General features: G+C 43.4%; 1 protein-coding gene across 2 annotated transcripts; it reads right to left on the bottom strand.

Moving 5' to 3' along the window:
• Positions 1–4,925: 4,925 nt before the first annotated feature.
• Positions 4,926–21,658, bottom strand: LOC106892155 (interleukin-2 receptor subunit alpha-like). 2 transcript variants are annotated; one of them, XM_014949135.1, is made up of 7 exons: positions 21,520–21,658; positions 11,106–11,291; positions 10,866–10,988; positions 10,353–10,571; positions 8,881–8,922; positions 7,893–7,940; positions 4,926–6,976 (listed from the first exon to the last, which is right to left on the bottom strand). In XM_014949135.1, exons 1-7 carry the CDS (start codon positions 21,578–21,580, stop codon positions 6,933–6,935), a joined length of 723 nt encoding a protein of 240 aa, XP_014804621.1. In that variant the 5' UTR covers positions 21,581–21,658; the 3' UTR covers positions 4,926–6,932. The 2 variants fall into 2 exon arrangements, with proteins under 2 accessions (XP_014804621.1, XP_014804623.1); XM_014949137.1 differs by lacking the exon at positions 8,881–8,922.
• Between the last annotated feature and the right edge of the window lie 351 nt (positions 21,659–22,009).

The following is a 22,009-nucleotide window of genomic DNA, read 5'->3' as shown; positions in this document are numbered from 1 at the left end:
CCTTCCAGTACCTGAAGGGGGCCTATAGAAGAGACGGAGAGGGACTTTTTACCAGGGAGTGTAGCAATAGGATGAGGGGTAATGGTTTTAAACTGAAAGAGAGGAGATTTAGACTAGATATTAAAAGAAATTATTTACCGTAAGGGTGGTGAGACACCCAGATTGCCCAGAGAAGTTGTGGATGCCCCATCCCTGGACATGTTCTAGACCAGGTTGGATGGGACTTTGAGCAACTTGGTCTAGTGGGTGGTGTCCCTGCCCATGGCAGGGGAGTTGGAACTGGATGATTTTTAAGGTCCCTTCCAACCCTAACCATTCTATGATTCTATGATTCTGCGATAAAAACTTTCAGCTTTGTTATTTTCCTCTTACTCTGCCCTAGATCAGAACTTTAGCAAGGACTGAGGGAGTTTGGGCAGCATAAAAACACTAAAAATTGGAGGAGAGAGAAACCTCCGGTTTTGAGCAGAGCAAGCTGGAAAACAAGGCTACTCGTGCACAGGAAATTTTGTCACTTCAAAATGTGGTTTCACTCTGAATCAGAACGAAACCCCAAGAGTTTCCAAATTCCCCTTGAAATGGAAATTCTGAGAATTTCAGTCTGGAAACGCTGAAGCAGGGTGTTTCTGATACCTACCTCCCACCCCAGACCTGCTGAGCGAAATCAACTTTCTTGTCAGCTTGCGGCGGTGCTGCCAGCAGCTTCCCTGAGGAGGTGGGAGGTTTCCTGGGGACACCTACGGTGACATCTCCCTGGGGGATCCTCTCTGAGGGTCGCCAGGTTCTGAGCGTTGCTCTGGGAGCCCTCAACCCGGCTGGACCTCTTGGACCAGTTGCACATCTGGGTCCTAGCAGTACATCAGGTGGTGGAAAGGGCTGTGTTACGAAGATGAGGGAAGGTGGAGACTGTTGGTGGGGTAGAAGAACCAGTTTCGTTTCTGGCAAAAGACCTAAACGTTTTATGCAGCAGCTCTTTGCCCTGCAGCCACGGACTGCACCCTCCTCCCACATGGACCTCCCCACAGTTGGAATGACTCCTCTGGAGTCTTTTGACAGAAAGGATCATATTTGGTATGAGCATGAATGCCGCAGATTTAAAAATGAAACTTAGTTAGGGAATAACTTCAGTTGGGGAATATATTCCCTGAATTTCTTCTGCAGAAAGACCGGAGGAGAAAATAATTAGGGAATTAGAGACCTTGAAATCACTGGTAGAGCTGGCGTCCTGAAGTCTTTGCTCACATGCCTTTATGCTCCCCAGGTGAGCACACATTCGCACTGCTGCACTGTTATTCTTACAGAAAATGTAAAAACGAATCTAGAAAAGGTGTAGGTGGCTGCAGTGCCCAGGCTGTGACTCAGAGGCTGATCTGTACTGTTTCACCGCCTCCTTGCACTCCTTGTCAACCTTGCCTTATAGCTACTGTCTAAATTGTCTAAGACACGGGCCACTGACCAGTACCTGTGCATAGGTTACCCACCTATTATTTTCATTTGTCATTGCAACCCCAAAAAAATACTTAAATTTAAACTTTAGAAATTATTTTGTCTTATGATGGCAGGAAATATTTTTATCAGTTTTTTTAGCAATGAATTTACAGAGGTGAGTAACAGATTCTGCAAGTCTTCATGACTCCTAGGGCTGGGTTCCAGCTCACTTATTGGGGCATCTTATAGTAGGTGTTTACATGTGTGGGTAATTCTGCAGGCTGGGCACAAACAAATCATAGAATCATAGAATTATAGAAGCATAGAATCAAACAATCATAGAACGGTTTGGGTTGGAAGGGCCCTTAAAGATCATTGAGTTCCAACACCTCCCACTAGACCAGGTTGCTCAAAGCCCCATCCAACCCTGTCTTGAACACCTGCAGTGATGAGGAATCCACAGCTTCTGTGGGCAGCCACCGTTTTACCACTCTCAGAGTGAAAAATTTCTTCCTCTTATCTGATCTAAATCTCCCCCCTTTCAGTTTAAAACCATTACCCTTCATCCTGTTGCTCCACTCCCTGATAAAGAGTCCATCCCCATCTCTCCTGTAGGCCCCCTTCAGGTACTGGAAGGCTGCTATAAGGACTCCCTGGATCCTTCTCTTCTCCAGGCTGAACAACCCCAGCTCTCTCAGCCTGCCTTCATAGGAGAGGTGCTCCAGCCCTCTGATTGTCATCACGGCCCTCTTCTGGACCCATTCCAACCCAATTTCCTGTGCTATGGTGCTGCTTGGCTTTCAGCTACCAGTGCAGAGGAGGACAGGCCTCCCATAGGTCCTGTATTGCAGCTTCCAGCCCTATGCAGACGCTTCTGACTCCCTGTGGTGTCTAAGATACCATCTTTAGCCAACCAGATCAATTTGTAGGGGTTGCCATGTGAGCTCCCAGCAGAGTCAATGGAGGTCCTGTTGAAGTAATCCATGGGGTTTGGAAAACTGTTCAACCAGGGTGGATACCTGCATTTAATATCTAAGTCTCTCTTGTCTCCACTGTGATGGGACAAGCTCACATACAGACACACCTATATGAAGGCACATATGATGACTCATTGCAATGGACAAATTGACTCTTACACAGCAGACTTCTGGAAAAACACATTTTCTGACACTTGGGTTTCCTGGTCATGGTGCAGGAGTATGTGTGTTTCCATCCCTTGGGGAGGGCTACAGGAGCTCCACTGCCCTTAGATTGTAAAAATCTATTAATTGCTTCCATTAGCTCTTTTGGAGACTATGTTGCTGGATATCCTTTTGCTCAAATATTTTTAGTTTCCTCCTGCATTTTAAAGGTTAGCTGTGATAGTGTATGTGTGATGTGAGCTTTAGTACAGGTCTTTGGAATAAACCTACCTGAAACACGTTCCTGAGTTTGTCACACCTTTGGTTAAAATTAGAAGGTAATGGAAAATAAATCTGGTATTTTTCAAAGTTTGGATAATGGATCAAGAGCAAGAACAAGCTCCCTTTCAATCAACCAGAACATTTTATTGTTATAGTTTATTAGATACATCCATGTTGAGAAAATCAAAGTCTACAAAATAAAAATATCAACCAGCACTTCTCATGTAAAACAAGTTGAGAGTGGCCACGAAGAAAGCACAACAGTGATGCTGCCCCTTTGGCCACAGCCTCCTCCAGTGGTGGTCTTTTGCTACAAGATTGGGTCCTACTGGTTCCCATGTGCTCTTTGTCGTGTTGAAGGCTCAAGCATCAGATACAAGCATTTTCCCAGACAGCCAACAAGCCCTACCGAGAGGTAAAGTACAGCTCAGCTGCGAGTTACAGCTTCCCAATAAAGTATATATACATAAAGTACATATACAGCTCCCATGCTGGAGGTGACCTGGGTTCAGACTCTCTATGTAGACATCAAAACCTAGAAAAATTAAAGTCCATAATAGTTGTCCAGCCTGTAACCCACTGTTGCTTACAGGTTCCTTACCAGCAGTGTGTTTCCCTTAATTTCCAAGAAACAAAGCCAAAACGTGGAGAGCGAGCCTGTGAGCCAAGCTGGCTAGGGAAAGGAAGAAAAAACAGTGGAGCAATAGGAGACATATGACTCTGCTTTTGTTATCTGCATAAAAATGTGCATGTTAAGAGCAGATGAAACATTTAGCCTTCTCCAATGCTTGAGCAGGACAAGCCTCGCCAGCCTAACTGCAGCGTTTAACAGAGGTATGTTAGCAATAAGTAACGTGCATCAACCAAATGAAGCAGAAGAGCTCAGTACCACTGCCTGCAGCCTTTGAAACATCTGACAGGTGTGAAAACCTATCATCAATTGCGTAAATACAGACTGTTGTTTGCTCCCATACAAAATAACCGCATGTAATAGACCATTACACATCCATCTTTATAAAGATATGTAGTACAAATAAATCCTATTCCAAAAGGAATAAAAAAAAGCCATGGGAAGTATAAATACCAAGGCTGTGGAGTGAGAATAACTCAACTGGAATACAAATCAGTAAAGCAATGGCACATACACACTGTCAAAAAATAGAAAGCTACACTAAGATCTCATGCCTCCTGAATTATAAGGAAGGGATTCATCCCATTTTGCTTTTGACATATGCCATGTAAACATCTGTAGTTAATCTGGTCAATCTGGGCACCATTTAGAGTAAATGCAGAGAAACAGGTACCTTTAGACCTCTCTGTGTGTGTATATATATATATACACACACGCATATATATACATATATGCGCATATATATATATATATATGTGGCACAAATAAATAAATATTCACATACAGGAATATATATAGACAATGGGGTGAGATGAACTGTTTTCTAAAGGGACTTGTTTCTTCCCATTGTCAGACATAGATGCTTGCATTTTGTCAGATGAACCCCATCCTACCAGGCTGAACGTGGCGAAAAGGTGGCACAAGACTAGTCAAACTTCACCAATTCCCACTAATACTAGTGGGTATACCCACTAATACTGTGGGTATACACTAGTACTGTGTTTAGTTCTGGGCCCCTCACCACAGGAAGGACATTGAGCTGCTGGAGCGTGTCTAGAGGAGAGCGACCAAGCTGGTGAGGGGTCCAGAGAACAAGTCCTATGAGGAGAGGCTGAGGGAACTGGGCATGTTTAGTTTGGAGAAGAGAAGGCTGAGGGGAGACCTCATTGCCCTCTACAACTACCTGAAAGGAGGGTGTAGAGAGGTGGGGGTTGGCCTTTTCTCCCAAGTGTATAATGACAGGAGCAGAGGAAATGGTCTGAACTTGCGGCAAGGGAGGTTTAGATTAGATATTGGGAAGAATGACTTTCCTGAGAGGGTGGTCAGGCACTGAAACAGCCTGCCCAGGGAGGTGGTGGAGTCACCATCCCTGGAGGTATTTAAGAAACGTGTAGATGTGGCTCTTCAGGGCATGCTCTAGTGCCTGAGATTATTGGTTTGTGGGTGGGTGTGATGTGGTGAGGTGTTGTGTTTGGGTTTTTTTTTGTTGTTTGTTTTTGGGTTGGTTTTTTTTTTTTTGAGGTTGGACTGGATGATCTCAGAGGTCCTTTCCAACCATGGTGATTCTGTGATCGTGTAATATAGGTACATGTCAAGTACTGTGTATGCTTGAGTTTGTCCTCAAATGCCTTTGAGCTTGGTTCTTTGGTGCTCTGCAGCTACGAAAGGAGCTGACAAATTATTCAACTGCAGCACCCTTCTCTGAGCTGGAGGAATAATGTAGCAACTGTTGTGGAAGGGGTTAGTCTAAAATAATTGGGAAGAGGAGGGTGATGAAAAATGCGTGTGTATACGGAACCATGAGGGAGTCCAGTAAGATTCTCAGCTTATGTGGGGAGGGTAAACGGGTTTAATTTCCTTTTCCAAAAGAAACAGTGTGAGGAGGAGAAAAGTGTGACCGGGTTTGGACCATCTGGGTAGGAAAGGGGTGGAGGGACATCAGGTGTCCAGTATCTCTCTTTGTGGGGAAGATGGTGTGTGGGCTGTAACGACAGGGCTGTCATCTAATGTGCTTGGGTGAGTGGTCCATATGCACACCTGGTCGCTTGGGAGAGGCTGCAGTTTTACTAGCAATACATCTGCTATATGGTAGGAGGAGGAGAAGTGTTTCTGGGAAGCAGTTTCAGGCAGGGCTCTTTCCCCATCTGTCAATGATGTCTCTCCATCCGTTCTCCGTAGGTGGAAAGTCACTCTGTCCCCATAAGAATTAAGCCATAATATTTTCTGCCTCCTTCACACGTTGGATTTGAGTGTCCAAGGCTTCCTCCTTGTTTACCACAGCTGGTCTTGGAGTCACTGGTGCAATCTGTTTTCTTCTGTGGCAAGACATTGATTTCATAAGTTTGGATCTGAATGCCACAATTCCCCGAGAAGTCTTCTTAACAGCAGGAAAAAGACTGTGAAGAGGCAGGTTTTCTATGGCTTCTTCTATAGCTACTGTGAGAAACTACACAGTACTTTCTGCAGAAGACAGCGCTTAGGATCTCAGTTACTATCCCATCTGGTGTTGGCTCTTTCATCACTTGTTCCACCACAGGGCCAGTGAAACGTAGATCATTCTTGCCAATTTTTCACCAATCATATTCTCAGAAATCCCACAATGGCCCAGCCAATCTGCACCACAGCTGACTATCTTCACTAAAACATGTTTCAAAGCATTGTCTGTGCTTTCTATGGCTTTATTCTATCATGAACTGGCTAAAAAAAAGCATCAACGATGTGGTTTCACAAGGTCCTCCTCCTTTTTGAGAAAAATACCCATTCAGCAGAGAACCAGAGCCTATCAGTAATTAGTAAGGAACGTGAAGAGAAATGGGGATGAGGATTAGAAAAGGGAGAGGAGAAGAGGAGAACTCCCAAGTGTCAAATAGGGACATCTTGGATTACGTAGGCTGGGGAGTGTGTGAACAGGAACAGCCTTTGTGCATCTCAGTGTAGTAATAGAAACAGCGAGGAGGCCAGACTCCTCATAAGGAGGAAGTCTGAAGTACAAAGTTGCCATGACACAGAAAATCATGACATGAGAAATCAGTGGGAAGAAGGAGGAAGAATTACGTGGTCGTGGTGGCAGATGCTCCACGAGACTTCCCACAGGCTAGCCGGAGAGAAGAAGACTGATTGTGTAATCTATCTGAAACCAACATATTTGCATAATCAACCTTAATTTCCCCATGGGATTCATTTTGCACCCATTATTTGAACTGCCATTCTCAGTTCCACAATGGCTGGGACAAAGCGTGCTTTTTGATTTCAAAAGCTGATTCCTCCTCTTCTTCTGCCAGTATTTAGTAGCTGAACCAGGCAACCCAAAATCCAGGGTCATTCATTTCATACCTAAGAAGGTATTCAGAAATCTAAGTAGTGCAATAGTGAGATGGCTGATCCAATTGATAGCTTTTCCTTTTTTTTTTTTTTTTAGATTCCACATTTTCCTGGCTCCTTCCTGCTTACTGTATTCTCTACTCGGCGAGTCACACAAAGACAGCAGGAATGATAAGCAGAACCAAAAAGACAGCTGTTAAAACAGAAAATCAACATGGTTAGCACCTGGCGTTATCTTAATTACTGCAATTACTCCAACTGGGAGAAACAGGCAAGACCTGGGAGAGGGGCTCATCTTGCTCCTATGCTCAGAGGCAAGAGTTCTTCCATGTCACCCCATTTCTTTGCTCCCTGGGGCAAACAGGACCCAGTCAGAGAGGACCTGGGCAACTAGAGAGCGTCCATGGCCAAATAACCAGGGGCTACTGATGCTGCTGTGCTTGGCATAATTTGCAATACTTCTCCTTCCCTTCCTTTATCTCACTCCATTATTCCTCTTTATTACAATGTGTGCTACAGTTGTCAGCAGACTCCAGCTGGAATCGAGAGCCCTTGTACAAAGTCTTGAGTATACGCACAGTAAGAGACAATTTCTATTTTAGCAGCTAATCATTGAATGGAAGATGAGGAAGAGGGAGAAGAAAATCTCCTCAGACTGATCTAACTGCATCAGTTCAGCTGTGAGAAAATATTTTATTCGCCCATCCTTTTTTTACCCCTTTGAAAATATGAAAGAAACACATCATCTAAATGTTTACATTTTTCCTGTTTTTTTCCAGTTGAAGCTATTCACTGAATTCACAGAAAGTCTCAGAGAAAGAATCTGAAAATTGCTTAATTTAAAAACTAGACTATTGATCAATCTATTTTCTTTTGCATCCCTTATGAGTCTTTTAAAACCTCTTTATAAAATGCTTAAGTGCTTAAACAGTCTCTATTTACACTTTACAGACTTCTCACCCAATACATGGGCATACACATGTCTTGAAGTATATTTATTAGCTCTTATGACAGAGATAGATCTTTTTAGTAGAACAGCAAATTGAAAGGCAATGTGAGTGCTGGGGGGGGATCGGTCAAGTCCGAGTCCAATTAACAAAATGGCATACCTGTCACTGGCAGTGTCACTGAGGAGGAAGAGGGTGGATAAGTCGAACCTACGAAGAGAGACAAATTCTTGATTTTGTATCGATTTGCTCTTCTGGTGAGGAGCAACAAAGCAGTGACGAGGGTAGAGTCAGGCTAGGTCTGACAGCTGTCCCACTGCGCAGCAAACTTAATAATTGCCATGTTTGTTTCTTGGCCATCAAATAGATGTTTCCAGCCTGGATATCAACATATGTGCTGATCTGATATCTATTAATAGTGAGCATGAAGTGAACTGCATCTTCCAGGGAATGGGATCCAGCTAAGATCTTCTTTTCATGTGGCATTAGGAAGGATGACTTTCAAGATGCCAAGCTAGGATTTGGAAAGATGGCTTCAAATGGGAACTCCTTTTCCCCAGAAATGTAATCCAAAACTTCCCTGGTACAAGAAATTCATTGAATTTCTCCCTTAACCTGAATAGGAAGCTCTAAATTGTAGCCACTATGAGATATGGGCAGGTTTTTAACAAGAGGTCTTGTAAGAGTGGTCTCTTGATAAATCTCTTTGTGCTGAATGCTGGGATAAGAACTGAGAAAGGGGAGGATATTTCTTATCCACCCCCATAAAAGACATAACATCATAACAAAGAGAAAGGCTACATTTTAGGGGAATAAATATTTGGTGCGCTAATTGCAAAGACCTGACCTTGCTCAGATGTCAGTGTACGTTTGCAGGAAACTGGAGTTATTGTTGTGTTGAATGAAAGGCCTAGATGGCCTATTTCATCATCCAATCTCATGTTTTTCATAATCCTAATTTTAAAATTCCAAATATTCGTGATCTTTGACTATTTAATATCATTTTATAGGACTGGTGATTCGATGGGTTGTTTCCATCATAGCAAGAAGTTCTTTCATCCTCATAGCACCAAGCGAAATTATCAATGGAAAAAAAACGACTGTCCTGAAGGAGGAGGAAAGACCAAACAATAAACTGTCACTACTGTACCTGAAACAATCTGAACCGGGCACCACAGGGAAACAGATGGATCTATGAAGAAGGGGAAAAGGTCCTGGGTTAATGCTGAAATAGCGTGTCTAGTGAGTAAGGTGATTCATTCTTACAGTCAGAGCAGCAAGGAGAGGCAACGATGGCCGAACGTCACCTGAAAGGTCACTCTGCAGGCAAAAGGGCCTGCACAAAGCATCCTGCTCTACCACATGACCTGGGATGGGTCACAAGGGTTGGCATTCATCTGACCTACCATTACGTAGATGTGGCCTCTGAGATAATCATCTGGGCTCTGCTATAGTCACTGGGGAGAAACAACCCGTTAAAGGGTGTGATTCTTCTCAGGCTAAAATAGACTTGTGAAATAGGGCAGGTAACATCAACACCTATTCCTTTGTGATGGCTATAAAGGCAGTCAAACTCAGATGTAGGCATCTATGCGTAGATGTCTACAGTTCTGCAAGATTAATGTCCCCTTAAAGGCCCAACTACTGGCGGAACACAGTTTTTTCCACTCTCTGTTGGTAGGAAAAGTCCTCTCGGGAACCTTTCCCTGGCTCCTACCTCTGTAAAACTAGCCCACAGCACTCCCCTACCTCAGAGGAGGTTGGAAGGGTAATGAAAGCCTGAGGACTGTAGAGATGATGGACAGCTGGGCCCTTCCACCTACAATAGCTCTGCTTGCCATCCAGAGAGAGGCCAAGACCGGCAGTGCTATCACAGAAGCTTGGGAAAGGGGCTCTGTTTTCTCTCTGCATATTGAACTCAATGATTGTAGTGTTTGGAGAGATGCTATCAGAAAAGGCAGGTAATTTGGGTGATGTAGAGGCCATGAAGGTCTTTTTGTGTTTCTTTTTCATTAACATGTCTGAAAGCATAAAATCAAGAGGCAGAGGTTCTGCAGACCCACTGGCTCCCTAAGCCAAGTCAAGTTTCCAGACCACAATGGTGCTAGTCCTCCTCAATCTGGGTTCATAAAGTCTGCAGTGCGATATTGGCGGGCTACTTGCTGTCTCTTTGGTCAAAACAGCACCCTGAGTATTAAATTAAGAACTTAGCCACATTGCTCAGGTTTAGCTATGGACCAGCTAAATTCTGGATCCTAAAACCCAAAGCCTTTATAGAGTGCCTTACTGTGAAGTGACAATAGATAACCAATAGCTGCCAGGAAGAAAGAGAAAGAGAAAGGCTTATTCTATGATTTTCTTCCCAGTACATGACAGTGTGTCTCTGTCTGCTCACAAATGCCTGCAATTTTGCAGTTAGTATGAAAGGACACCCAAGAGGATAGGATGCAGCTATATCCTCCCCAGACATGACAGAGATGACATCTCCATCAGTGTCAGAGCCCTGAAGTCGCTGATGTCTCCGTTCCAAACCCCAAGCAAGATTGATGTGTTGAGCTGGGAGGCCTGGACCCTGCATGAACAGGTCATGACACCAATCTGATGCCAAAGCAACCATCTTACCTGGCCACGTGTCATTATAGCTGCTGTCATTGGTGCATTGCAGGTCAAGGGGGGTCCAGAAGATTTTGCCATTCACCTTCGTGCACGTGCGAGTGCCAGAGGTGGGGGATCGCTTATCGTAACCGCTCTGGCATTTGAAATGCAATACTTGCCCCACATAATACTGCTTGTTCAGGCTTAAAGAGGCATGAGGAATAGTCTTGGGAGGACCACAAAAATCTGTGGGATCACAAGACAGCACATGGTTAAAGCAGATAAATTTTACCTACTGCTTTTTCAAGGAACATGATATGTATTTTTACAAAATACAGACAAGAGGATATACCAAGCCTTCCTAACTCTGTTAGGATATAAAATGCTCATTTACACTATATCACTTGTTCAGCCAGGATATTATAGCAATTTTTTTTCTCTCTGTCTGTTAAAATAATTAAAAATTAATCATTGTTCTTACACTACTTCCATGGAAATCAGTGGAAGAAGTGTTACAGTAATGAATAGGTTCTTACTCACCTTTCTGGTCAAATTCTGTAAGGTTTCCTCGCTTCTGGTGTGCAGAGCTCTGTGTTTTTCTTTCTGGCTTCTGTGTAATGTCTAACTCCCTTGTGGGAGCCATTGACAACAAAATTTTCTCATCTGTGGGAAAAGTTGTATTTGCTGAATTATTGCAGGACGAATAGCAGAGCAAAGACAAAGCACCCATCATCTGAAAAACACCTCTACAACTGTAGAAAAAGCACAATAATCACTTACCAATGCATTCAAATTCCTTGTAGACCCAAGAAGCACCCTGCTGTATACTCTGACACTGAATTCCTGGGTACTGGCCACGTCTTCTCTTGTAGCCACTGTCACATTCATAATACAGTTTGGTCCCCACTGGATATGTTTCAGCAGTAACATCAGCAAATTCGGTCCTTGGAAGATCTGGGCATTCTTCTGCAAATAGAAAGCCTGAGAATCAGGACAGCCTGTGCATCTGCCTTATTCACCAAGGGCTTTCTTGTCTTGCTCGGAGCTCAGTTAAGTAAGACAAATTCTGCTCCCAGCCAGAGGGCTAAAATTGCAGCTGAGGGATGAAACTGGATGTCATGAAGGGAACATAAGGGTAGCAAAACTTTGTTTCTCTGATTGTCTGTAAGCCAAGGAAAGGCTCTGAGTGTCTGATAAAACTATTAGTTATTTTAAGTGAACAATTTTTATTTTCATTTTAGAACAATCCCACTATCCAAAGCCTTCTGCACATTGGAGTTAGTTGTTTCCATTGATTTCATAAGTATAGATTTGTTCAGGATGCAGAAAGATCCCTTGGGAGAGTGACCACCAAGTGATGTGAAGCCTGTATTTGTCTACACTTCTAATTAGGAGGGCCTGATTGGAGTCCCTTGTGTTTCTTCCAGAGGGGGAACGATGCTGGAGCAACGATGTTCTGCAGCAGCTGGGAGTTGTAGGGGGAGGCACCAGGCCTATCTGCCTGCTCCTGCCTCTCCTGCCTGAAGCAGGTGGTTGAGCCCTTTCTTTCTGCACCAAGCAGATGGGCAACATGAAACGCTACCGACATTTTCTTAACGAAGCTGTACACAGTTACCTCATAGAGCTGCTGGCTGCACCAGAGTGTGCAGCCCTGAATCTATGGAGTGAGGCGTAATATGCAAAACTAAGTCATTAAAAGTTGCAATCATCTGTAAGAAAACATTGGAAAGGGGAGTAGAATCATAAAATCATAAAATCGTCTAGGTCTAAGTCATTAAAAGTTGCAATCATCTGTAAGGAAACATTGGAAAGGGGAGTAGAATCATAGAATCATAAAATCTTCTAGGTTGGAAGGGACCTTAAAAATCATCTAGTCCAACCATCAACCTAACTGACAAAAAAATAAATAAGAAAGAGGCAATAAAAATCACTAAACCATATTGCTGGGGACCATGTCAACCCGCCTTTTGAACACCTCCAGGGATAGTGCCTCAACCACTTCCCTGGGCAGCCTATTCCAATGCTGGATAACCCTTTCCATGAAGAAATGTTTCCTAATATCCAATCTAAACCTCCCCTGGTGCAACTTGAGGCCATTTCCCCTTGTCCTATCTCCTGTGACTTGGGAGACGAGACCAACCCCCACTTCTCTACACCCTCCCTTCAGGTAGTTATAGAGCGCGATAAGGTCTCCCCTCAGCCTCCTCTTCTTCAGACTGTAGACTCTCAGTGTCTCCCCTCAGCCTCTTCTTCTTCAGACTGTAGACTCTCAGTTATGTCTGAGCACACCAAAGAGCAGCTTACTGTGAAATAAGTTTGCAAACCTAAATATAACTTGTCCCAAAACAAGGACATGAAGTGCTGTGTCATCAGCAAATCACATCTAAATATATTTCCCAATCAGTTGGAATGAATTAAGTTAGATCATTCCAGTGCTCTTGAAAAGCCCACTGAAGCTGAGCTGGAGACCCAGAAGTTGATAAAGTCACTACTTTATGATTATTTAAGGCTCTGTGGCCCTTTATGCTTATGCATAATAATGACAGCGATTACAAGTTTCTTAGTCATTGTGTCTTCACATTTTCTGCAGCCGTAATTAATGCAGCCTTAGGAACTAGCAAGAATGACTGCAAAAGGGCCTTGAATCCCTGATAGCTGTTCATCATTTGGCATCTGCCCTTGACTCCCAAAGTGCCTTCTCCTTGAAACAAAGCCATGCCTTGCCAACAGCAACCCAATCAGCGACTCCCAGACCCAGTCCTGCAGTGCCCTTTTCTTCCAGAGCCACCCATCATTTTCTTGCTTTGATATTTTCTGCCCTTTCTACTTTTCACTATCTTGCCGCCTAGCAAAAGTCACAAAGTTTGAGGAAGGCAACAACGAAAAGCATCCTGAGCAGCTTAACAGCTTAAGCTGTGTAAGGGATATTTTAATCCCCTTGTGTCTTTGTGTTATCAAAGGATTCGCCTTGTAAACTACACCAGACTGTGGCTTTGAGAAAAGCGACTGTACCCGAAATAGTTAACCACATGGTTTACCACAGACTGTCAGGGTGATTAAAATTAAAGAGTTATCAGATTAGCAGCAAGTTGAGATCATGTACTCTCACTTTCCCTGAAAGCTAAAAGCATGTTTCCCTCAAGACTTCAAAAGTCTCTTTGAAGCAGACTGCAGATCTGAATCTCAGCACAAGGCTCTCAAACCTACAACTCTTTAGTCTCTTCTTAAGAAAACCCACAGCATTTAGCCTACTCATCATAAAGGGCAACTGTTTTAATTGATGATCAAATTAAGTTAGGGTTCTTCTGAGCTTGTATGCATTTGGAAGCATTTGGAAAGATGAATTTCCTAGGCCTTATTGTGGGCTTCTGTTTGCTTCCCTCTGTTGACTTCTAACTGTTTCACTGTCACATCAAATATTTTACTTCTATTTTCAAGAACTTTCCCTTTATCGACCATCACATCCTTTCAAACCATTGGCTTCTTGTCCCATGCTAGGATTCCTCACCAACATATCTGATATCAAACTCATCAGCTTTTGGGCTTATTGTTGTTCCAGTCCTCACACTGGGAGGAGCCTTGCATGAATCTTTCAAATTGCCATTATTCCTCTTCACTGTCTTTAACTATCTTGTATCTCTTCAGAGATGCTTTTCTTTAAGTAGTCTTCTACCCATCTTTCAAAACCAGGTAGGCACCCAACATGCTGATCAGTATTACTTCTGTATTTTCTTGCCTTATATTTGAATCCTAAACTTCCTGTTTTGGTCAGGTATTTGTACCTAATCATCCTAATCATCAAGCCAGACATTGTGGCATTAGATGTGATAATAACCTGTGACAATGACTACACACTCAATGAAGTCCCTGTGAGAATGGAAGCTAGAGTTTGGCCATTGAACCCAGAAGAGCTCTCAGTGCTTTGACATTTAGCAGCATCACAGGTTCAAATTAATTGCTGTATTTAAACTCCCATCAGGGAAGAATAAATAACCCTCCAAAACTGCAGAGGCCACAGGTGGTGGCACACGGGTGTGCAGGGGAATTTCATGGCACTTGGGCCTCCTGGCATCGTGTAGGAAGACTGTGCAGAGAGGAAGCAGACCTGGTGAGGTCTGGATCAAATTGCCCGCACAGAATTACCTCTGGAGTGAATCATCTCTAGAACTTTGTTCAGTCTTTGTGCCTGAGGAAACTGCATGGTCTGCCCCTAAAATATCAACATCCCTGCCGTGTGGTTGATAAAAAGAGCCAAAGGATGGGAAGAAGCCAGGAAACTAGGGAATGGCAGTGTGGATTTACTTGTTGACTAGATTTCTGAACTTTTACATTTTTAGGGGAGATCAACTTTGCTTTTTTGCTGGTTTGCACTTGGCTGGGAATTAGTCTGTCAATTCATTTGGGTTGGTGTGATATGAAAGTGTAAATCCTTTGAAAGGCCAGCACACCTAGGCATAACCTGCCTTGTAGCCTCTGGTGGCCCAGTTTTGCACAGCCCAGCCTTCCTCTGGATTCTGCATCCCTCCACAGCTGCTCCAGGGCTACGCTCCTGCAAGGACTGGTTTAAGACTGCCCTCACGCCGCCTTCAAATCTCTTGTGGTTTTGTTTGCTTCCTCATTTTCCCTCCCCACATCTTCCAGTTCTCCTTCCCCATGACAAGGTGCTGTGTCGCCCCATCTCCTTCTCTTTCGAGCCCCATGTCGTCTTCCTTCATTCACAAGCTTCATCACCTCCCACCTACCATTCTCATCTCCTACATCCCAAAACTGCCCTGTGACTCCATTCCTTTGCCCTTACAGGCACTAAAATGATGCCTTGAAAGGGGCCAAGCAGAGAGGACGGTGTAATTGCATTTGCGGGAATTAGCACTCCTATCTGTTGCAGAATTGCTAGAACATGTAGCTCTCTTAAGATGGCTGGAAAGCTACATTTCTCCCCATATTAGTGGATTTTTGGTACCTACAGCTTTTCTGGCAATTTGTTAGCAAATATTATTATGTAGTGGATGGACACACGCCCTTGGAATTAAGAGGAGACTAGTGAACTCAGATGATAGACACCTGTGAAACAAAAACATTAAAAAGTAACTATTGCATCTTCTGGTGTGCTCCCAAAATTAAGTTTGCTAAGTTTTCTGAGACCTGGAAGCCACTCCTCGTGATCTGAGCCACAAGACAGGTGGAATTCCTGCTATTCCTGCTTAAGGTACGGTACCTGGTGCTGTTTGAGGTGTCTCAGGGCATCTGGGACCTCCACATAAGCTGCCAGACGTCACCACGTACGAGTTGTTGGAAGCTGGTGCCAAGCAGAATACCTGGCCATGCCCCATCTTTTGCGAGTTCATTGCCATGTGCTAAAGCAAGCTTAACTGTCTTTGGTTACCCTCGGCATCTAGCATCATTATTTAGGCTCAGGAGAAAGAAACCCACTAGCTTAATCACCATCAGGTTTTTTCAGTGCTTGGGTTTCTTCCCTGAGGTTTCTCATTCAAATACTTTACTCACCCAACACATAACTGCTCATACTAGATGTGCTTTTAGTATTAGGATTTATGAAGCTCTCCTGCCATATTTCTCTTCCATGTCTGAGTTGCCAGAGCAGCGTTAGACAAGGCATCAGAACAACACCTTTTGTCCAGAGGAAGTGAATGAGAAAAATTTCTAACAGGTATTTTTAGTATCAGGTAAAGACAGATAGTGAGTCATGCCACAATAACCTAAATTCAGAATTTCCTCTGTCATGTGGCTATGTGTCACCAGCGCAGACATTATTCAGATGTCACGTTAAAATGGCAAGGTGCAAAAATAGGTGCAATTTTCCCCTAAATACAAAGGCAATAAGATGGGATTGGTAGGAAACCAGCTGCTCTGAAGATCTGAGTAGAAGCAGTGGAAGAAACTAGGCAGTTCACACACCTGCCCAGTTCAGAGATGAAGAGAGCTTTTCCCTAGAGATACCAAGAAGCCAAACGATGCAAAAATGAAGACACTTCCACTGATGTGGCTGAAAAGCTAATTCAGCCCTGGGGGTTCATACGCTGCCTGAAACTACGTGCTCTCTGACTAGAACAGGTCTCTTGAAGATCAAACCGATATGGGTGAAGAGAAGGAACTGATACCAACAACTGGACTGAAATGGTAATGAACTTTTTCTAACTTTAAAAGTTTTTTTTCCAAGAGGGTCCATTAACAAACCAGCTACAGCTCTGCCTGCTTCTTTCCCCTCCGATTAATATCACTTATTGTCTATGTGGATTTTTAAGCTGCCAACAGATCCCAGCTCGGGGGCGAGGGTGCAAGCCTGAAGTTTATGGTAATTTGCCTGTGAGATTATGGTTAGGTATACTGTAGAGCTCATCATACAAAGTCATCTTAGCAGTAATGAATCTGCAATCAAAGTGACAGAAATGCAATGCAGATGAAATCACCAGGCACAAGATTTAACGCAAAGGGTGATGGAGGAAAGATCAGCCTTATGGGGTTTGGGAGATGGGTTGTAATAGTCCTAGCAGTGGAGAAGAGGCATGTTCTATTCTGAGGACCAGGCAGTTCAATGCCTGTTGCATTTGCTGTACTAGAAGATGTCTCTGTTGGAAAAACAGTGTAAAATAAACTGGAATATGAACCAGCAGGAGCTGCCTATTAACTCTTTCTAGGATTATAAGAAATTAGGTTTGGGAGAGATACACTTCTTTTACATCTTGGCTTAATCACACTAACCAGCTGTTTGCCATTGACTCAGGCAGTGGAATCTAATGTAAAAAAAATACTTCCATATACAGAAAAGCTAGAGTTGGTTTGACAGTGGACTAAGCTTTCTCATGCTAAGCATAATTTTGCCTCAGTAATCTGCCTTCTTAGCTCCATTGTAAGGAGTGGAGCTGGGCAGACCTCTCCAGAGGACACCATACTCCCAACTTAAGTTTCCCAAAGCAATGCTTACAGGTGCTTCTCTGTTTTCATTGGCTGCAGTGGTGGAAGAACACTCTTACATGCTCACATCAGTAATTAGTGTGGCTTAGCTAATGCATTGATATAATTTTAAAGCTCACTTTGCTGTAAATTCCCAGCAAAGCAGCTTGCAGAGGTGGTTGTGTCTTCCACCGACCCGGATGTTTCTTGACTGAACGTCTGTCTCTCCTCTTCCTATTCATCCCCATTAATTGCTGATTTACTCCCATTTTAAGGCATAGAACGAGTGCCACTCAGAAGACAAAAAGCTGACATTTCAATTCCTTGCGAAGTCACTAGAAGGAGACTTACAGGACATGACTCACTGCACCCTTATCTGCGATCTGGTAGATGAACTATTCCCTGAAAGAGCTACTTTCTGTCCCCTGGCTACACATGGGGTCCACATGTCCAGATCGGTGGAAAAGTTGGTGCTGCAGACAGCTGAAGTGAGATGAATCCCAGGCAGGGAGGCTGGGCTGGGCACTTGGACTGCAAATGTGGAATTGGAAGAGGGAGCATTAGGAAACAGGGAGAGTGTTACCTAAGGTAGAGAGAGGGAAAAAACTAGCCCGAGCACAGTACTTTGCTTAGAAAATGTACACAGTGGAGAACGGCGAATGTTTGTTTTTCTTATTCTGTTGTTTCTGGGTGTTTATAACCTTCTTGGTTCTGTGGTAAAGCCACAGAGCTCAAACTCTTTATAGGCAACCGCTGCACATGGTATGGGAGCAGAACATAGTGTCTAGTTTTGAGAATATCATACGTGAAAGCCTTGTTTTGGTGTGTGACATTCGGGTTTTGAATAGGTTTGGCTACATTTTCGCTTAAATCTGTGACTTCAGTAACACCTACATCTTCAGTAAAGGGAAAAAAAACATTGCTGAGAGAGAAAATTGACTTTTGAAACAGCAACACCTACATCTTCAGTAAAGGGAAAAAAAAACATTGCTGAGAAAGAAAATCGACTTTTGAAACAGCCGCAGAAATTCAGATCCTTTCCTTTGGCTAGACCTCTCTCAGCCTTGCCTTTTGTTGGGTTGGAAGGGCAGTAGAGACTATCCCCCCTGAAAATAACAGAACTGGATCACAAGCATGTGACCCAGTCTTGGGTGACAGTAAAAAAAAGGTCTGGTGGGATTCTTTTGATTTCAAATGTGGCTTTTGAGTTGTGGCCTTAGCATGGTCACTGAGCTTTTTGCTGGAGCTCTCAAGAGTGAGATGGAAATTATTTGTTGATCAATTTTATGACCTTGTAATGCATGAAACATTTTTCCATATGAAGTGGGCTGTATGTTCTTTGTCTGGGGGCTTGCACTTTACAAATTAAGAACATAAAGAAAAACCAGCAGATGACAGAGTGCTGCTTCCCTGACAGGGTTGAAGAACAGGGAGTCAAGTGAAGGAAGTCATGGAAGGACTTTGGAAATGTGAGTTTTGGAGAAGCACTGGAGAAGATGGAGCAAGGGCTCAGTAAGCCAAGATTCAGGACCAGGGTCAGGAGATGGAAACTATGGGTAGAAAACATCCTAAAGCCAGGTTTTGAAGACACAATTAATGCAAAAGGAAAAACAGGAGAGACAAAGCTGAACATTGAGGAAGAAAGCAGGGAGACCAAAATTACAAGACTATGAAGGCAATAGGTAGTGACTTTCTAGGAGTAGCTAAAGACTGGAGGTTTTGCTGTGCTAAAAGGGAAAGACATAACACCTCATATCTGATGAGGTGGGGAGAAGACTTCTCCATCTGGCAGAAGCATATACTGCAGGATCTGTGTCTGTAACATCTGCTTTTCCTCAGCAGGATCACAATTTTAGCAATTTATTTTTTTGACTGTGTCTGTATGTTGGGCATTTTGCTGCTGGGGCCACTGTAGCTGGAAGGCTTCTAGAAGTATTCGCTCTCTGGTTGACCTTACAAAAAACATTTGTATATGTTTGACAACTTTAATTTATTCTGCATTGCATTGCAAATCCATGGGAGCGGGCACTAATATGCAAGTATAATGGGAAAGAAATTCCTCTCATGTAAATGACTGAGATCTGGTACCCATCTTGTGTGAATGAAATTCAGTTGAATGAAATTCTTTCTTTTGTGAGTTTTAATCCTTTCCAGGTTTAACTTGCAAATCTATTCAGTGTATTCCTGTAAGACGAATAGCAAGAGGGAAAGGTCATAGGAGCACTGACCAGCTTTTATCTTGTATTTGACCCTCACCTAGCATTCTTCAACCCTCCTCCATGCCTGCAGCTTTTAGGCACTGCTGCTGTGCAGAGTCAATGAGATAAATGTGATGCTGTCCCTGAGAAAATAAACATTTCTCTTATCCTCTTCAGCACTAATGCATAGTTTAATTTTTACTAAATGAATGATCATCCCATGCCTTAGTTTCCCCAGATATATACCAGAGGACTTTGCCCTCTGAAAGCACTTTGAGATCCATCTGTGAAACGGTCCCACAAAACAAAGGAGTTTCATTTCTTTATTCCCCTAACTCTGTTTATTCCAGACAGTGCGTTTTGTGAGAAACCCTCTTGCAAACAATGTCTATGGCAGGATCTATTTACAAAGCTGGACTTGCAGTGCTGAGATGAGCTGAAAAGACTATGGCAAAATAATATGAATAGCATCGTATGAAATGAGACAGTTGATTTTTGACCAGTTTGACCTAGCCTCTTTCCCTTTTCTTTGTTTCTGTCTGTTCCCAGGTCTCCTTGTTGATCCTCCTAAGGGATTCAAAACCCATAGGTCTTACAGCCACAATCCTGCACCTATCTCTACAATAAAAAACCCTAATTTGCTAAAAGCTGGTGTTTCTACCCTAGCGTATTATTTGCAGGAAGAAATTAAAAAAAAAAAAATGTATATTATGTTTAAACACTGGGAGAGACATTGAAAGTAAAGACAGGAAGCTGAGGGAAGAAGTGCTTAGTGATACAGCCAAGAATGCAAGGCTATGCATTTATTAATTCACCAGAGAATTAAATCACATCAAATAGCACAAAACGCAACTGCTCTAACACCCCTCACTTTTTTCCAAAAACCAGAAAGATTTCTGATAAATGAAACTTGCCAGCAAGAAACCTCACGGCACGTCCCGGGCACAGTAATAGAGAAAGTGTGATACAGGGGACCTGACTCATCCCCAAACCCATCCTATTTACATATCTCTGGCTGAACAGCTCGCAGCCACGCTCTCGCACGCAGCACTTAAACGCTTGCCGTGGGCACTGGCACTTCATTTGGCAATGAAAATGCCCCGTGAAGGAAAAGGTATACAGTGTTTGCTGGAAAATCCTTTCAGGAGAATAAAATCACCTGGGGGTTAAACATTTGTGAAGGTTACTTCCTGCATTAATGAGTTCCGTTCTAAGCAGCACAGTTTTCCCTCGAGATGCCCTGCCCCTAGTAAAATTCACAGCCCTGCTAGAGATGATCCATTAGCAGTTACAGCACCATTGTATCTGAGAGCCTGCCTTAGGCTGCATCTGCTCATACCTCTCAACCTGGACATCATCAGAAGATATCACAGAAGGAAATATCACATTTATGGAGCACTGAAAATGTGAGGGTTTTGGTTGGTTTTTTTTTTCCCTGTGAACAAAGCAGTTTAAATTGAAATATGCTAACACATTATCAGACCATTTCTCAATGCACACACTTGTCACAATAAATAAGCCAGTAAATATAAGCAGTATCACAATTTATAAATGTGTAAAATTATGCTGAATGAATTAGCTGCCTCTGTTCACAGTTTATAGGCACTACTGGTTGGGAGACGTGGCTGAAAGAATACGTGGTGTCTATAGTACCCATAGCAAATTTGGATGGCACCTTTTAACTAACAGCCTTGCTATCAATTTTACCTACAGAGTTACTGACATTTCAGTGTCTATTTTTATATTTCCTAAATTTACATGCAAAATGGAAAAAAAAAAAAAAATTCAAAGAGCTACCTAAGGTGCACAAGGCTGCTTTGATCTGCCCACTGTGCCAGCGATGGGTTGGAGGATACATGCATTACTCAGACAAAAAATATCCTGTGATGCTCTGGATTGTCTGTAGCTGATGGTTTGTGGGCACAAAACCTATTTCTTTCATTTCCTTAGAATCACAAATTCCTTAAGATCTTAACAACTTTCCTTACCTGAGAGGAGTCAGGATGTTGTGAACATCCTCCAGCGGCCACCGCAAGAAAGCAAATCGTATTTTCCCGCCCCAAAACCCAGAAATAGTCTTTTACCTGGCTTGTTCCCCTTGACAGATCCCAACAAGAGCCACATCAAAAGGCACTTGAGCTCCATGGGACTTCTTCACATCTTATTTCCACAACGCTGAGGATGGTGAAGTTTCTCAGAAGCGACGGGCTGGTGGCGACCAAGCCAAGCAGAGGTCTGCTGCCTGGTGAGGCTGGTGGGGAGTATCACCCCGAGGACGTGGCAAGGGCTTTGGTCAGCAAATCATCGTTTCACTGGCTGGCTCCGCGCGAGAGAATAAAGGCTGCTTTTATCCAGGAAATCAAACTTAATGCTCAGTGTGGCGGAGCGTGCCGTCGTGTGTAGGAAGTGGTTTGACACATCAGAGCTACTGACTCCAGAGCTGTTCCACTACAGCTGAGGTCAGTACAACGGGGCGAGATTTTAACGGGTTTGTGCAGCCGTGAAATCTGTGGCTGGACAGGCCTTCGAGAAGGACCATCACTGTGGGATGGTCCTTTGTCTGGTGCATAACGA

Source organism: Calidris pugnax, unplaced genomic scaffold (genome assembly GCF_001431845.1).
Source record: "Calidris pugnax isolate Ruff unplaced genomic scaffold, ASM143184v1 scaffold125, whole genome shotgun sequence".
Taxonomy (NCBI): Eukaryota; Metazoa; Chordata; class Aves; order Charadriiformes; family Scolopacidae; genus Calidris; species Calidris pugnax.
This window is presented reverse-complemented; position numbering and strand designations above follow the sequence as displayed.